Consider the following 17692-nt stretch of genomic DNA (forward strand, 5'->3'; position numbering starts at 1 on the left):
AATCAAAACCACAATGAGATACCATCTCACACCAGTTAGAATGGCGATCATTAAAAAGTCAGGAAACAACAGGTGCTGGAGAGGATGTGGAGCAATAGGAACACTTTCACACTGTTGGTGGGAATGTAAACTAGTTCAACCATTGTGGAAGACGGTGTGGCAATTCCTCAAGGATCCAGAACTAGAAATACCATTTGACCCAGCAATCCCATTACTGGGCATATACTCAAAGGATTATAAATCATGCTGCTATAAAGACACACGCATACATATGTTTATTGCGGCACTATTCACAATAGCAAAGACTGGGAACCAACCCAAATGTCCATCAATGACAGACTGGATTAAGAAAATGTGGCACATATACACCATGAAATACTATGCAGCCATTAAAAAAGGATAAATTTGTGTCCTTTGTAGGGACATGGATGCAGCTGGAAACCATCTCAGCAAACTACTGCAAGAACAGAAAACCAAACACTGCATGTTCTCACTCATAGATGGGAACTGAACAATGAGAACACTTGGAGACAGGAAGGGGAACATCACACACTGGGGCCTGCTGTGGGGTGGGGGGAGGGGGTAGGGGGTAGGGACAGCATTAGGAGATATACCTAATGTAAATGATGAGTTAATGGGTGCAGCACACCAACATGGCACATGTATACATATGTAACAAATCTGCACCTTGTGCACATGTACCCTAGAACATAAAGTATAATAAAAAAAATTAAAATTTGCAAAAAATTTAAAAAAAAACCAGCATGATACTGGTACCAAAACATATATAGACCAATGGAACAGAACAGAGGCCTCAGAAATAATACCACACATCTACAACCATCTGATCTTTGACAAACCTGACACATACAAGCAATGGGGAAAAGATTCCCTATTTGATAAATGATGTTGGGAAAACTGGCTAGCCATATGCAGAAAACTGAAACCGGACCCCTTCCTTACACCGTATACAAAAATCAACTCAAGATAGATCAAAGACTTAAACGTAAGACCTAGGACCATAAAACTCTTAGAAGAAAACATGGGCAGTACCATTCAGGACATAGGCATTGACAAAGACTTCATGTCTAAAACACCAAAAGCAATGGCAAAAAAAGCCAAAATTGACAAATGGGATCTAATTAAACTAAAGAGCTTCTGCACAGCAAAAGAAACTATCATCAGAGTGAACAGGCAACCTACAGAATGGGAGAAAATTTTTGCAATCTACCCATCTGACAAAGGGCTAATACCAGAATCTACAAAGAACTTACACAAATTTACAAGAAAAAAACAAACAACCCCATTAAAAAGTGGGCAAAGGATATGAACAGACACTTCCCAAAAGAAGACATTTATGCAGCCAACAGACATATAAAAAAATGCTCATCACTGGTCATTAGAGAAATGCAAATCAAAACGTCAGTGAGATACCATCTCACTCCAGTTAGAATGGCAATTATTACAAAATCAGGAAACAACAGATGCTGGAGAGGATGTGGAGCAATAGGAATGCTTTTACACTGTTGGTGGGAGTGTTACTTAGTTCAACCACTGTGGAAGACAGTGTGGCAATTCCTCAAGGATCTAGAACGAGCAATACCATTTGACCCAGCAATCCCATTACTGGGCATATACCCAAAGGATTATAAATGATTCTGCAATGAAGACACATGCACACGTAGATTCATTGCGGCACTATTCAAAATAGCAAAGACTTGGAACTAACCCAAATGTCCATCAATGATAGACTGGATTAAGAAAACGTGGCACATATATACCATGGAATACTATGCAGCCATAAAAAAGGATGTGTTCATGTCCTTTGCAGGGACATGGATGAAACTGGAAACCATAATTCTCAACAAACTATCACAAGATCAGAAAACCAAACACTGCATGTTCTCACTCATAAGTGGGAGTTGAACAATGAGAACACATGGACACAGGGAGGGAAACATCACACACTGGGGCCTGTAGGGGGTGGGGGCTAGGGGAGGGATAACATTAGGAGAAGTACCTAATGTAGGTGACAGGTTGATGGGTGCAGCAAAACACCATGGCACCTGTCTACCTATGTAACAAAACTGCACGTTCTGCACATGTATCCCAGAACTTAAAGTATAATAATAAAAAAACAACAACAACAAAAAATAAAGTACTGAGTTGATTTATATAAAGATAATACAACTGTTGTTATTCTGAACAATAACTAAATCCAAACTATATTCTTGGACCAGAAATATTTTATTGGTTCTATTTTTTTGATAGCAGAGATTAGTGGGTCAATTGGTAAACTTTGTTTAAATGGGATCTGTGGATTAGATGGTAATATTAATAATTTATTGTATCAATGTTTTACTGTATTTAATCAGTATACTAAGGTTATATAGGCGTGTTCTTGCGTTTAGGAAATATACACCAGGTGCCCAGGGATAATAGTGCATCATGTCTGTCACCTACTGTCAAAGGATTCAGAAAAAATATTAGCATAAGAAATAAAGACCAAAGGAGACAGAAAGAGAAAAAGAGAGAGAGGGAGGGAGGCAGAGGGCAATGTGGTAAACTATTAACACCTGGGGAATCTGGATGAAGGTTATATGAGAGTTTTTTATTCTATTCTGGTAACTTTTCTGTAAATGTGAAATTATTTCAAAATAAGTTTTTGTTTTTGTTTTTTGTATTTTTAGTAGAGACAGGGTTTCAAAATAAGAAGTTTTTAAAAATAAGGTTTAAGAATCCTGGCTAAAACAGTGAAACCCTGTCTCTACTAAAAATACAAAAAATTAGCCAGGCGTGCTGGCAGGCGCCTGTAGTCCCAGCTACTCGGGAGGCTGAGGCAGGAGAATGGCATGAAGCCGGGAGGCGGAGCTTGCAGTGAGCCGAGACTGCGCCACTGTACTCCAGTCTGGGTGACAGAGCTAGACTCCATCTCAAAATAATAATAATAATAATAAATAAGGTTTAAGAAAAGATGTGATCCATTTGGAAATTCATGTCTTTGAAAAACCAAAAGTTATAAATCAAACAGATCTTCACAACATATAAATTACAAAGGCGACACAGAAAAATGACCAAAGCAAAAATTGACCTGGGTTCCAGTATATGTTCTCACACTAGTCACTTTAATAAGTCATCTAAGCTCTCTGGGCATCAATTACCTTACCACTGAAATGAGGGCATTTAATAAAATGGTCTTTAAAGTTCTATAATTTTCAGTTACTTCTAATGCTCACCTCCTTACTTCTCATACATTTTTATAGAGATACGTTTCAGAAAATTAAGTTTTGTTAAATTCTAAAATTTACATGTTTTTTTCAATAAACTGAATAATCAGTCTTACTGAAGTCATTAATAAGATGACTCAAAATCTTGTCAATTTGGCAGTAGCCACTATACTCACATAATATCCACACCTCCTGGAATAGCAGATGATGATGTGTGCTCTTTGCTGGATGAAGAATCAGTAGTACATTCTGGCTCGGATACAGAATCACTGCTGCAGGGCTCACTATTTGGAGATGCATTTCTTTGAGAGGTAGTGTCAACTGCTATAGGTGTTAGCTCACCCTCACCGAATGCATCACTTATAAACATGCCTTCATGGATTAAATAAGCCACCTCTGTGTCCAGTGAATTATCTTTTGCAGCATTCTTCTGTTGTGAAATCTCTTCCAATTCTCTAGTCCTTTGGTTTTTGTCAAGAACTGAGAGAACAACACTGTGAATGATATTTAATGTTGCCTACAAGAAAATAGGACACACTTTTAAGGGACATAAAATATCTCTTACCCGAAGTTCCCAAAAGAGAATTCTGTGCATGTAATTTTGGACATCTATAATCATAAATGAGTCAAAGTCATGTATATCAGAATTTCTACCATCTTTTATTACATAGGAAAAGTGATGTGAAAAAGAACTGCCCAGGAGAAATGGGTTCACTAAAGCTTAGAAATAAAGTTCCTATATTTTAACTAATTTTTAAAATGGAAATCTCCCTAAAATATGTTGCATATTTCTCTGACCTCTTAAAAAGGTTACACTATGACCTCTTAAAAAGGTTACACTAAACATAACTTGCCCATCAGAGAATCATATACATTGATATGCCTGCCTAAAAGAAAAGGAATCTGTGTTACTTACCATGCTTAGCCCCCACCTCTCTCTCTCCTTTTCTCATATCTTCTCTCACTTACTCACTACTCTCCAGACATTCCAGTTCTCTTTCTACTGTTCCCTCATTCCAGGATTGTTCCCACCTCAGTGCCTCTGCGGTTTCCGCTATCCGGAATGCTTTTCACTTTGATCTTTGCACATATTTCCTTCTCATCACTGAGGTTCTGGCACCAGTGGTCACTTCCTCAAAGAGGCCTTCCCTGACTCTCCACCCAGCAACTTTATCTCATTATCCAGTTTTTGTTTAAAAAAAAAAATCATTATCTACAATTATCTTTGTTTATTCTAGGTCTCCTTCTACTAGAATGTTAGCTCCATTCCATGACACTATAATCCTAATGCCTAGAATAGTGCCTGGCAAATAGGAGGTGCTCAGTAAATATTGAAAGCTAGGCAAATGAAGAGTAAATTTATGTAAACTAATGTCTTCATGGACAATTAGGAAATAAAGGACTGCTTGCCTATTTTAACATTCACAGTTGCAGTCTTAAAATTTGTTTCTCCCTTTCTCAAAAACGCTTACTTTTTTTGGAATCTCCACAGTTCTAGTGAAGCACACTCCAACTTTGGGTCTCCAAAATCAAGAAAAGGATCTAAGCTAGTTCAGTTAGTACATGGAACCACCACAATCTGAGCTTAATGATTAGGAAGGTACATAAAAGAGAGAATTGCAAAGAAATAAAGCCAACGCTTGATGACATCAACAACCTCTCTCTGAAGCACCTAAAGGCTGACCTACCTCTGTGTATTTTTTTAGTTGCATGAGTTAATAAATATCCTTAACTGTTTGAGACACTCTGAGTTGTGTTTCCTGTTATTTGGAACTGAAAGCATTTTAAACGAGCCAATAGCCCATACAGTATACCGAAAATAGAGCCTTCAAGAGCTTTAGGACCAAAGTGTCTACTATGGATACTGCATTTTTTTTTCTCTCTTCATTGCTCACCAACTTCTTCTGTATTGTCACAAACTAGCTGCTCCACTACTGCTGCTTTAATCCTCACTGCTGTCCAATCTTTGATATACTTAGTTCCCCCATCTTGTTTTGCCTCTTTTTCCTTACCTCTTCCGTCTTGCTAATTTTCTTTCTTAACTTTTTAAAATAAAAAGACATGATAGACCTATCCAACATCTATTCTACATCACTTTTCCCACGGTACAACAGCCATGTAATTTGGGTAGAAATAAGCCCACCTTCCAGCTTCAAGTATCAGTTCTAAATAGTCCACTCAGTGTACTCCCAACCTCCTTGCCTCATGATTAGCTTAGAGATGAGAAGAAAATCCAGATTTAAACTAATAATCAGTGCACAGCATTTTCCTGATCACAGTGACTGGACATGTGACCTAAACTGGTTCAATCAATTAAAGCCAAGGACTTTCATTTGATGACTGAAGAAGAAAAACTCCAGGTGAAAAATTCTAAATTTGGCTTAATCAATAAAGGAATTTCATTTGGTGACTGAAGAAGAAAAACTCTAAGTAAAAAATAGAAAACTTCTAGGTGGTATAGAATTGTGGCAAATGTGGCAGATCCAGAACTGATGAAGCCAAGAGGAAAGAGAAAGGCAAAGCTGAATTGGAAACAGAGAAACTAAGCTGGAGAACCAAGACAAAACCATGCATGAAGCCCTTCCTAGTCTTGGACTTTTTTTAATTCCCAGAGCCAATACATTCCTTGTATTGCTTAAACTAGTTTGATTTGAATACTTCATTCCTTTTAATAACATCTTGGCTTATATACAGTTATTAAAAATTTCCACATAAAGTATATCAGGTATTCTCTTAGGGATTCTTCTTTGCTGTTTTCACCATATCTACACTTCTAAAGACTTGCTAATTATTTTTTCCAAGTCTAAGGCCATTCTTAAGAATGTCAGAAGACTGGTGTCCAAAAAGTAAGATTTTAAAATATATAATAGGTTCAACAGTAGATACATCGTTTACTTTCTGAACTATTACATAGTCTGTAGACAAGTTCATGTTTCAAAAACACCAGGACAGCTAAGCCAAATATAATTTTCCAACCTTGAGAATGGAGTTAATGAAATATCTGATAGTCATATTGATAACCATAATGACAACTGATATTGTCATTCTGAAATGACAGACTAGGATTATTTATCCACACAACAAAATGAAATTTACAAGTTAAGAATTCCTTGAAAAGAAGGTAAGCTGCATTTAAAGCCTGTTATCTTTCTTACCTATAAAAATTAGCCTAATCTATAGGGTGTAAACAATAAACAAGAATTTAATAAAAAGTCAAAATACAATAGTGAAGAATGAAGTATGGAGGTCTTATAATCCTGATTTCCAACCTTACAAGACTATGGTAATCATAACAGTATGGTACTGGCATAAAGAGTGACATATAGAACACAGAGAGTCCAAAAATGAACTCTCACATATATAGTAAAATGTTTTTTGACAAGGGTGGCAAGACCACTCAATGCAGAAAGGTCAGTCTTTTCAACAAATGGTACTGGGAAAACTGAATATCCACATGCTAAAGAATGAAAGTAGACCTCTACCTTATACCACATATAAAAACTAACTAAAATCAATTAAAGGCCTAAATATAAGCTCTAAAAATATAAAACTCTTAGAAGAAAATACAGGGAAAAAGCTTCATGACATTGGATTTGGCATTGATTTCTTGGATATGAAATGAAAAACACAGGTGACAACAAAAAAATAGACAAATTGGACTACATCAAAATAGAAAAACTTCTATGCATCAAAAGACACCATTAACAGAGTAAAAAGGCAACCTACGGAATGGGAGAAAATATTTGCAAATCACATATCTGATAAAAGGTTAATATCCAGAATATGTAAAGAACCTCTACAACTCAACAGCAAAAAAACCAAACCACCCCATTAAATAATAGGCAAATAAAACATTTTTCCAAAAAAAGACATAAAAATGCCCAATAAGCAGATAAAAAAGATGCTCAACATCACTCATCATTAGAAAAATGTAAATTAAACCTACAGGGAAATACCACCTCATACCCATTAGGATGGCTAGTCTCACAAAATCCAGAAAATACATTTTGGTAAGGATGTAGAAAAATTGAAACCCTTGTGCACTATTGGTGGAAATGTAAAATGGTTCAGCTGCTATGGAGAGTAGTGCGAAGGTTCCTCAAAAAATTACAAATAGAATTATCATATGATCCAGAAGTTCCAATTCTGGGGTTGACAAAAATAAGAACTAAAATGGGGCCTCAGAGAGGTATTTGCATATGCATGCAAATATACAGAGGTATATGCATATGCTCCTAAAACCCTTGGAATCTCCAGAGTGGTAAATGCATGTTCATGACAGTATTATTCTCAACAGCCAAAAGGTGAAGGCAACACAAATGTCCACTGACAAATGAATGGATAAGCAAAATGTAGTGTATACACATAGAATGGAATATTATTCATATTACTCAGCCTTAAAAAGGAAGGAAAATCTAACATGCTACAACACAGATGGCACCTTGAGGACATTAAGCTATGTTAAATAAGCCAATCACAAAAGGATAAATATTGTATGATTCCACTTACATGAAATACCTAATAATCAGTACACAGTATGAGTGCTCTATGAGTCAAACTCATAGAGATAGAAAGTAGAATGGTGGTTGCCAGGGGATGGGAGAAAGTGGAAAAGTGCGTGTGTGTGTCTGTGTGTCTGTGTGTGTGGTATGGTGTGTGTGTGTGTGTCTAGACAGGATCTTGCTAGGTTTGCCCAGGACTTGTGTGTGTGTGTTCGTGGCTGTGTGTGTGTGCAGACAGCATCTTCCTAGGTTGCCCAGGCTGGTCTCAAACTGCTGGTCTCAAGCGACCCTCCTGCCTCAGCCTCTCAAGGTGTTGGGATTACAGGCATGAGCTACTATGTCAGGCCTATATTTGGTCTCTGTCCCCATTCTCTGGCATACAACTCCTAAAACCCTTGGAATCTCCAGAGTGGTAAAAACGTCTTCATATGCTAAAGAGATGACAAACAGCCGAAGGCCCCTACATAGCCACAGGAGGAAGGCTGGTCACCTGAAAGACTAAGGCAGGATTAGAGGGTTAGGACTTTCAGCTCCACCTTGGCCAGAGTTGTTGTTGTTGTTGTTGTTATTATTACTACTTTGAGATAAAGTTTTGCTCTTGTCACCCAAGGTGGAGTGCAATGGCACGATCTTTGGCTCACTGCAACCTCCACCTCCTGGGTTCAAGTGATTCTCCTGCCTCAGCCTCCCGAATAGCTGGGATTACAGGCATGAGCCACCACGCCCAGCTGATTTTTGTATTATTAGTAGAGACGGGGTTTCACAACGTTGGCCAGGTAGGTCTAACATGGTAGGTGATCCACCTACCTCAGCCTCCCAAAGTGCTGGGATTACAGGCGTGAGTCACCATTGCCAGCCCAGAGTTATTATGTAATAGGTACAGAGTTTCAGCTTGGCAAGATAGAGTTCTGTGGGCCGGGCGCAGTGGCTCAAGCCTGTAATCCCAGCACTTTGGGGGGCGAGACGGGCGGATCACGAGGTCAGGAGATTGAGACCATCCTGGCTAACATGGTGAAACCCCGTCTCTACTAAAAATACAAAAAACTAGCCGGGCGAGGTGGCGGGCGCCTGTAGTCCCAGCTACTCGGGAGGCTGAGGCAGGAGAATGGCGTGAACCCGGGAGGCGGAGCTTGCAGTGAGCTGAGATCGGGCCACTGCACTCCAGCCTGGGAGACAGAGCGAGATTCCGTCTCAAAAAAAAAAAAAAAAAAGAGTTCTGTGGATGGATGTTTGTAACGGTAGCACAATAGTGCAAATGAACTTAATGCCACTGAATTGTGCACTTAAAAACAGTTAAGATGATAAGTTTTGTATGTTTATTTTTACCATGACCAAAAAGAAAGAAAAAATACACACTAAAAAAATACAAATAACAGCAACAGATCCTCAAGTTGTTAACAATTACTCAAATATGAAATTTATACATCCCAATAGTTTATTATCTATCCATTCAAAATAAAAATACTATTGAAATATTCTGGCTGAAAATTTACACTTTAATTTCTTTTAAAAAGTATAATACTAAATCCCTGCACTTTGGGAGGCCAAGACAGGTGAATCTCGAGGTCAGGAGATTGAGATCATCCTGGCCAACATGGTGAAACCCCATCTGTACTAAAAACACAAAAATTAGCTGGACATGGTGGCATGCACCTGTAATCCCGCTACTCAAGAGGCTGAGGCAAGATAATCACTTGAATCTGGAAGGCGAGATTGAAGTGAGCTGAGATTGTGCCACTGCACTCCAGCCTGGCGACAGAGTGAAACTCCATCTCAAAAAAAAAAAAAAAAAAAAAAAATATATATATATATATATATATATATATATATAAAATACTAAAGTGACATATAGGATAAGATATCCTTTGTCTTTGAGAAATAAATGCAAAATGTAGGAAAGTAAATTATTAACCCTGGTTAATCAAACAAGAAATTCAAATAGTCTATTCCTGTAATGTAGTACTATTAACAAACAAAACAACTTTTTCTGATTATAAAAGTAATGCTTCTCTTTGTAGAAAATTCACGGAAAATAGCAAAGGATAAAACTTTTAAATGACATCTAATCTGACCAGCTAAAGAAAACCACCAAAAAAAAACAAGGTTTCTCCTTGTTCTAGGAAGATAAAAAAGTTTAAAAAAAATTTTTTTGACATAGCTGAGATCACACTATATAAGTACATCTATATCTTGCATTTTTTTTTTTTTAAGACGGAGTCTTGCTCTGTCGCCAGGCTGGAGTACAGTGGCATGATCTTGGCTCACTGCAACCTCCACCTCCCAGGTTCAAGCAATTCTCTTGTCTTAGCCTCCTGAGTAGCTGGGACAAACATGTACCACCACGCCCAGCTAATTTTTGTATTTTTAGTAGAGATGGGGTTTCACCATATTGGCCAGGATGGTCTCGATCTCTTGACTTTGTGATCTGCCTGCCTCAGCCTCCCAAAGTGCTGGAATTACAGGCGTGAACCACGGCACCTGGCCCTATATCTTGCATTTTTAACTGAATATCATAATGTATGTATTTTCTCCTACCATTAAAAATCCTTGGCTGTATATAATATTCCATGGTAAAGAATGTGTAAAGCATAATTTATTTTACCATTTCTCTATCATTAGACATCTGGGTTCTTTCCAATTTGTAGTTATTTTTAAATTCTTCAATAAAAATGAACAGCTTGTAATTAACATTATTTTTCAGTGAAATAGTACTTGATAGAATCACAAACTTTTTTCACAGAAAAAAGTACTGTATTTCATGTCATCTGCAAAGATGTTGTACATAAGTACTAGTTTAAGTGGTCCAAATGTGAAAATGAGCAATTACAACTATAATAAATCAGTTTCCATACTGTACACACATAAAATAATAACTCTACTTAGTTTAACTGACATAGAGCCTTAAAGTGGCATAACTATAGTAAATCATCACTTAATATGGATGATAGGTTCTGGGAGACTGTAACTTTAAGTGAAACAACATACAGCAGGTTTTTGAATAACACTGTTTCCTTCAATGTTATTGAAAAAAATATTGAGGGAAATGTTTCACTATAATGATGAGTGAGAAAAAAAAATAGCTTTGGTATAAGTTGTTTCACTTAAAGTCACAGTTTCCAAGACCTATTCATAACATTGAGGACTTACTGTACTTTAAAAAATTACTGGCAAAAAGTTGGCCAATTCTACACTATGCAATGTAAGAGTTCTATATATCTAGACATGCAATAATTGAAGTGTGTGATGATGAGGTCATGGTCAGAATATAAGAAGTGAAAACATGGTTTAGTTATTGAACCCCTATAGATACAAGTTTGTGTCTATCACTGTCAATAGGTAGGACCAACATTTTAGAAGCAGTCTAAATAAAGCACAGTGAATCCCATTCTATAAAACTTTTGTGAACCTGATTGGAGAGCTTACACATGTGACTTAGCATTGCTCCAATGTGAATAAAGAAAAATTCATGTCATACACAAGTAGCAAAGTCCCCTGCACTATTTAACATGGTACTCAGGAGATGCTGGCGATGTTAACTAGTACATAAAACACAATGCTAACACTTAATAACTCAAAGACTTTCTAATTTCACAAATGGCCCCTTCTAACTGTTACACATGGTAATTCCTAATGATTCTATTCTTTTTTTATTTTTTTCATTTTTTGAGACAGAGTCTTGCTCTGTTGGCCAGGCTGGAGTGCAGTGGCACAATCATGCCTCACTGCAGCCTTGACCCACTGGGGTTAGGTGATCATCCCACCTCAGCCACCCAAGTAGCTGGGACTACAGGTGTGCATCACTATGCTTGGCTAATTTAAAAAAATACTTTGTAGAGATAAGGTCTCATTATGTTGCCCAAGCTGGTCTCAAACTCCTGGGCTCAAGTGATCCTCTTGCCTTGGCCTCCCAAAGTGATAGGATTACAGGTGTAATCCACTGTGCCCAGCCTGTATTCTTCTTAAAACAAAGCTATGACCTGTTGGTGATTCAAACTAACATATGAGTCTGACATCTTCTGTAAAATGATATGTGACCTGTTCTTTTTGTTATACTAAGTGGTTTAAAATTAAGTGGCTTGACTAAAGAGACAAAATAATTAAATGTAACACATGATGCTTGAATGGATTCGTGCCCAAAAAGTGAAATAAAAATCTAAATAAATATTAGCAGCCGGGCGCAGTGGCTCACACCTATAATCTCAGCACTTTGGGAGGCAGAGGTAGGCAGATCACTTGAGGTCAGGAGTTCAAGACCAGCCTGGCCAACATGGTGAAATCCCATCTCTACTAAAAATACAAAAATTAGCCAGGCGTGGTGGCACATGCCTGTAATCCTAGCCACTCGGGAAGCTGAGGCAGGAGAATCACTTGAACCCGGGAGGCAGAAGTTGCGGTGAGCCAAGATTGCGCCACTGCACTCCAGCCTGGGTAACAGCAAGACTCCATCTCAAAAAAAGTAAATTAGCAAGGTAATTTGAATATGAACAATATATTTTAAAATACCATTATATCAACATTGACTTTACAGAAAAGTTGGTAGTTTGGGGTGATTTTGGGGTGTTTAACAATATTGTACCTCTAGATAACCTAGGAGAAGAAAAAATCACCAGAGGAAATATTACTGTATAATATTTAATGTCAAGTAAGCATAATATTTCAAGTTATAAAATTATAACTTATTAAATTCTTAAAACTGTCAAACTCTGAGATACCTAAATTTTTATTTAAAACCAAGCCTCTTTAGAAAAATTACAAAAACAAAGAAACTGTTTTATTCTAGTTTGATTCTTTATTTACATATTATGTATCTAGAAAGCTGACTTAATTTTAGGGATATTCTGGACAAACTAATATATAAGCTTACCTTAATTCTCTGTAGGAAAATTGTAAACTTAGAGAAAATATCCTTGAGCAGATCAAACCACTGGGGAAAATTCAACATTCTCATCTGATCTGCAAGCCTAGAAAAAAATAATTCAAACAAAAATAATGATTGTCTCTGGGCCAATATAGCATCTACAAACTGGAAGAAATGAGACTAAATACTATCTAATGATAAAATGCAATTTTATCTAGATACCTAAAATGTTGAAGAGGTATATTACCAAAGAGTTATGGCTTATTTAAATATTTTTAAGACTGATAAGTTAAGTATATCATATATCAATTTCATATGAACAAGCTTTATGACCACTGAATGAATAAACCATAGAGAAGTAAGTGTGAAGATATACTCTGGAATAAAAATGGAAACACATCTCTGCCCAAAATTTCATAATCTGCTTTTCCAACTACAACTTTAAAAATATATAAGAGGTAATATGGAATGGTAGTTAAGAGCACTGGAGCCACAACACAATGCCTTGGTTTAAAATAGCAGCAGCTTATTGGAATTGCTAGCTATGTGGCTCTGGCAAGTGACTTAACCCCCCCCCGCCATGCTCCAATTTTCTCATCTAACATGAGGAAACTGATAGAACCGACCTTATGTGGTTGTTGTAAATATTATATGAGTTAATAAAAAATACTTAGAACAATGCATGACACATTTTTAAAAGTACCATGTAAGCAGCAGCTAATATTATTTTGATAGTTGACACAAATCATTAACTTCAAGGTGAAAAAAAGTAATACAAAATATAATTCATTCCCTAAAGATATTTTATAGTACCAAAATGACTTATTACTCTAAATTTTTAATAAATGCAGCTTCAGCTAAGAGTTTATTCTAAAAAGATACTACAACACTTGATATACAGGAAGTTCTCTACTTATATGGATAAAATTCCCTAGGGAAGAAGAAAACTGACTCTCCACATCCATGGATGTGTCCCAATGACTTAATGCTTTCCAACCACTAACAATTCTCTCATTATTATAGTTGCTTCAACTAATTCTGAAATTGAGTTTTCCCTAGGTAATAGTGTGGAAATTAATACTCCATTCTGTGAGTTTGGCCCAGGAAAGTTTCACAGTTGTACATATCGCTATTCATATCTAAGCCAGTTAAAAACATTTAAATATCCATATGAACAAGAAATTCAGTCATAAAATATTATCACTATTCTTCTTAAAATAATAGAATAGGAATTTTTCTTTTTTCTTTTCCTTTCTTTTCTTTTTTTTTTGAGACAGGATCTTACTTCGTTGCCCAGGCTAGAATGCAGTGGCACAGTCACGGGTCACTGAAGCCTGGACCTCCCAGACTCAGTCCTTCTCCTACCTTGGCCTCCTGAGTAGCTAGGACTACAGGCATGTGCCACCACGCCCAACTTATTTTTTTAATGTTTATTTTTGGTAGAGATGGGGGTCTCACTTTATTGCCCAAGGTGGTCTCAAACTCTTGGGCTCAAGCAATTCTCCCACCTCGACCTCCCAAAGTGCTGGGATTACAGGTGTGAGTCAATGTGCCTGGCCAAGAATAGGAATTTCTAGGGTGAAAACAAACAAACAAAAAAACACAAACATGGGCAATTCAAAATAATAAGCTCAAACTTCTCAAAGCCAATTAAAAGTTGAATTTTAATTATATAGCTAAAAATTTAAACATAATACTTGCTATACCCCTGTAATGAATTATCTTCAGTTTCACCTCTCCATATCTATGTTCTGCCCCTCCCCATCCTGCTCTCTGCTCTGGGAAGCTAATCTGTGGGCTTGGCCCATGAGGAGCCCTTACGAAGACTGGAAGAAGTAAAGGTATCTACTCCTATAGCTTTCTAGTAAAGGTACCTACTTCTCCTGTGTCTCTCAAGGGTTGCCTCAGGGTGACTGCTTCCCTCTACTCAAGGTCACAGCTTTTTTTCAACTACCTTCTCCTCAATTCTGTTAACCACTGTCTTTGTTCTGCACTGTCACTTGTGATTTTCCTACACTCTGCTCACACCTTAGTAAATAATTCCTTTACCGAAATCTACTTCAAATTATTCTAATTTGCATGTATCATCTTTTCTGACTGATAACCACCAACCTATATATTTATACTTACTTCACAACAACATCTGTGTCTATTTCTTCTGTTTGTGAAACTTTATTAATCACACACTGCAAAATTTAAGAAAAAACAAAAACAATTTGATTAATTGTCTTTCAAATCCTAAGTATTCCATGTTCCATTTTTATATTAAAAAGGCCCTTACTACATGAACACTTTTCAAAAGAGGACATACATGTGGCCAACATAACTGATCATTATAGAAATGCAAATCAAAACCTCAACGAGATACCATCTCACACAAGTAAGAATGGCTATTACTAAAAAGTCAAAACTAACAGGTGTTGGCAACGTTGTAGAGAAAAGGGAACACTTATACACTGTTGATGGGAGTGAAAATAAGTTCAACCATTGTGGAAGACAGTGTAGCCATTCCTCAAAGACCTAAAGACAGAAATACCATTCAATCCAGCAATCCTATTACTGGTTACATACCCAGAGGAATATAAATTGTTCTATTAATAAAGACACATGCACACGTATGCTCACTGTAGCACTATTCACAATAGCAAATACATGGAATCAACCTAAATGCCCATCGATGATACACTGGATAAAGAAAATGTGGTACATGTACACCATGGAATACTATGCAGCCATAAAAAAGAATGAGATCATGTCCTTTGCAGGGACATGGATGGAGTTGGAGGTCATTATCCTTAGAAACTAATGCAGAAACTGAAAACTAAATACTGCATGTTCTCACTTATAAGTGGGAGCTAAATGATGAGAACACACAGACACACAAAGGGGAACACCACACAGTGGAGACTATTGGAGGGTGGAGGGTGGGAGAAGGGAAAGGATCAGAAAAATAACTAATGGGTACTAGGCTTAATACCTGGGTGATGATATAATCTATACCAAAAAAACCCATGTCACGCATTTACTTATGTAACAGACTTGCACATGTACCCCTGAAATTAAGATTTAAAAAAATTTAAAAGGCTCTTACTTACTACAATAATTACTTTACCAGATTTTTATATCTTACGTATCTCTCAGTGTTTGAAAAGCTGATTACAATTAGCCAATTAAATAATCATTTCAGAGTGTGTTTGAATTGTAATAATATCGCCTACTATTCAAAACTGTTCAAAATCATACACCAGAAAAGCAAAACTATAATATTTAGGAACAAGGTATAAGCCCCATATTAAAATCCGAAAAGAAATTCATATTGAAAGTTACATTTCCTTGTGATATATGCAACAGTTTAAAATTAAAAAATAAATGCTTAGATTTGAGGTCTGGGAATTGAAACATATCAGTTTTTAGAAATTGCTTAAAATATATATACAGAAAATTGTACAAATTATGTTTACAGCTCAATACTTTTGTACAAATGAAGTACATTTGTGTAATCAGAACTCAGCTCATGAAACAACCTTGCTAATACCCAGAGCTCCTCCCCTATTCCCTATCAGTTACTACTTCCTCCCAAAATATACTATTGTCCTGATTTTTAAACCATAGAATAATTTTGCCTGCATTTGAGTTTTACATGAGTGGAATCATATAATGTATACTTTCTGTGTTTGGTTTCTTTGGCTCCACATTATGTCTATAATATTCATTTGTTATTCTGTGTAATCTATTCATTCTCATTAATGTATAGTATTCCATTGTATAAATACATCAAAATTCCATTTATCTTTTCTACTGGTGATGGAATTTGGGCTGTTTCCAGTTTTTAAAATTACAAATAGTACTGCCATGAACATTCTCCTGCTGTGTTTTGGTGAACTTATATACATATTTCTGTTGGGCGCATACCTAGGAATAGAAATGCTGGGTCCCAACATGTATGCAAAGTTGGCATTACTATATATTGCCAACAATTTTTCAAAGTGGTTGTACCAATTTAAAAATACAGTGTTTTAATTCGTGCTTGAAAGGGGATGATTATAATTTTTTTGCTTATTTTAACTTTTAAACTTATTTTAAACTTTAAAAACTCATATATGTACATTCAACCTAATGATAATAATCAATTAAGCCTAATAAATACATTTAAAATTATGTTATCTTTTTCATATATTTAAAAACCGAAGTTCAGTGGATAAGATTTATCTGAGTAAAAAAAGTCAAAACAAAGATCAGGGAATACTGAAAAACACATGGATTTTAGTTTATAATTTCTTAGAGATTAGGATAAAAAGGAAATGAACATTTGTCTACTGCTAGTGGGAGTATAAATTGGTAAATCTTTTTAAATAGGAATTAAATTCTATACATTAAATAACTTAAAAATACTTTTCACTCTCTAACCAATACTTCTACTTCTAGGAATCAGTCTAAGAACAAATATTCTTAAGTACGAAAAACAAACAAAATAACTTTATACCACAGATATCTGTCACAGTGCTATTTATCATATCAAATTAAAAACAACCTAAATATTCAATACAGAAGAAAAGTTAAGTAGATTTAACATAATGGGACTTTACACAGTCATTAAAAATGATGTTTCTGAAAGCTTTTATAATGAGAAAATGATTATGATTCTAACAAATATATGTATAAAATCATAAAGACATAATGACAACATAAGAAAATCAGTAACAGTCTACACATAGAAATATTCCTATAGCAATAATCTTTTGGCTGGTAGGACTATGTTTTACTTTCATTTTTCTATATTTTCAGTTTTTAGATAAATTAGCTATATTACTATTACACTACATATATTATTACTAGGATACATAAAAATAAACTTCGCAAAGGTTCCAGACCAAAGTATATCAAATAAAAATGCATAATTACCTGTTTAATGATATTCTTTGCTGTAATAATCATTTTTTCACCATAGATTTCTAAAAAATTAAGTTTTCTTTGTTTTAAAAGTCCAAATACAAGAGATACCAGTCTTTCCTGTTAAAATAAAATAAAAGTATGTAACCTGATATTTTAAATAGGAAATAATTTTACTTAGAGGTAGAAATATTCAGCATCAGGAGTTCTGTTTG

General features: G+C 35.9%; 1 protein-coding gene and 1 long non-coding RNA gene across 10 annotated transcripts in view; one reads left to right on the forward strand and one right to left on the reverse strand.

Moving 5' to 3' along the window:
• LOC105465135 (VPS54 subunit of GARP complex) overlaps positions 1-17692 on the reverse strand; it is a 132025-nt gene that overhangs the window by 47136 nt on the left and 67197 nt on the right. For all 4 annotated transcript variants that reach the window (XM_011713405.3, XM_011713404.3, XM_011713406.3 and 1 more), the window contains 4 exons: positions 17490-17597; positions 14718-14773; positions 12594-12690; positions 3404-3744 (listed from right to left, as the gene is read on the reverse strand). In XM_011713405.3, the coding sequence (XP_011711707.1) occupies positions 3404-3744; positions 12594-12690; positions 14718-14773; positions 17490-17597 (602 nt within the window). The remainder of the gene's footprint in view (positions 1-3403; positions 3745-12593; positions 12691-14717; positions 14774-17489; positions 17598-17692) is intronic.
• The window catches only part of LOC112423713 (uncharacterized), a 78821-nt gene that overhangs the window by 32350 nt on the left and 28779 nt on the right, over positions 1-17692 (forward strand). The window lies entirely within an intron of this gene.

The sequence above is a fragment of the Macaca nemestrina genome, chromosome 13 (assembly GCF_043159975.1).
Source record: "Macaca nemestrina isolate mMacNem1 chromosome 13, mMacNem.hap1, whole genome shotgun sequence".
Classification (NCBI taxonomy): domain Eukaryota; kingdom Metazoa; phylum Chordata; class Mammalia; order Primates; family Cercopithecidae; genus Macaca; species Macaca nemestrina.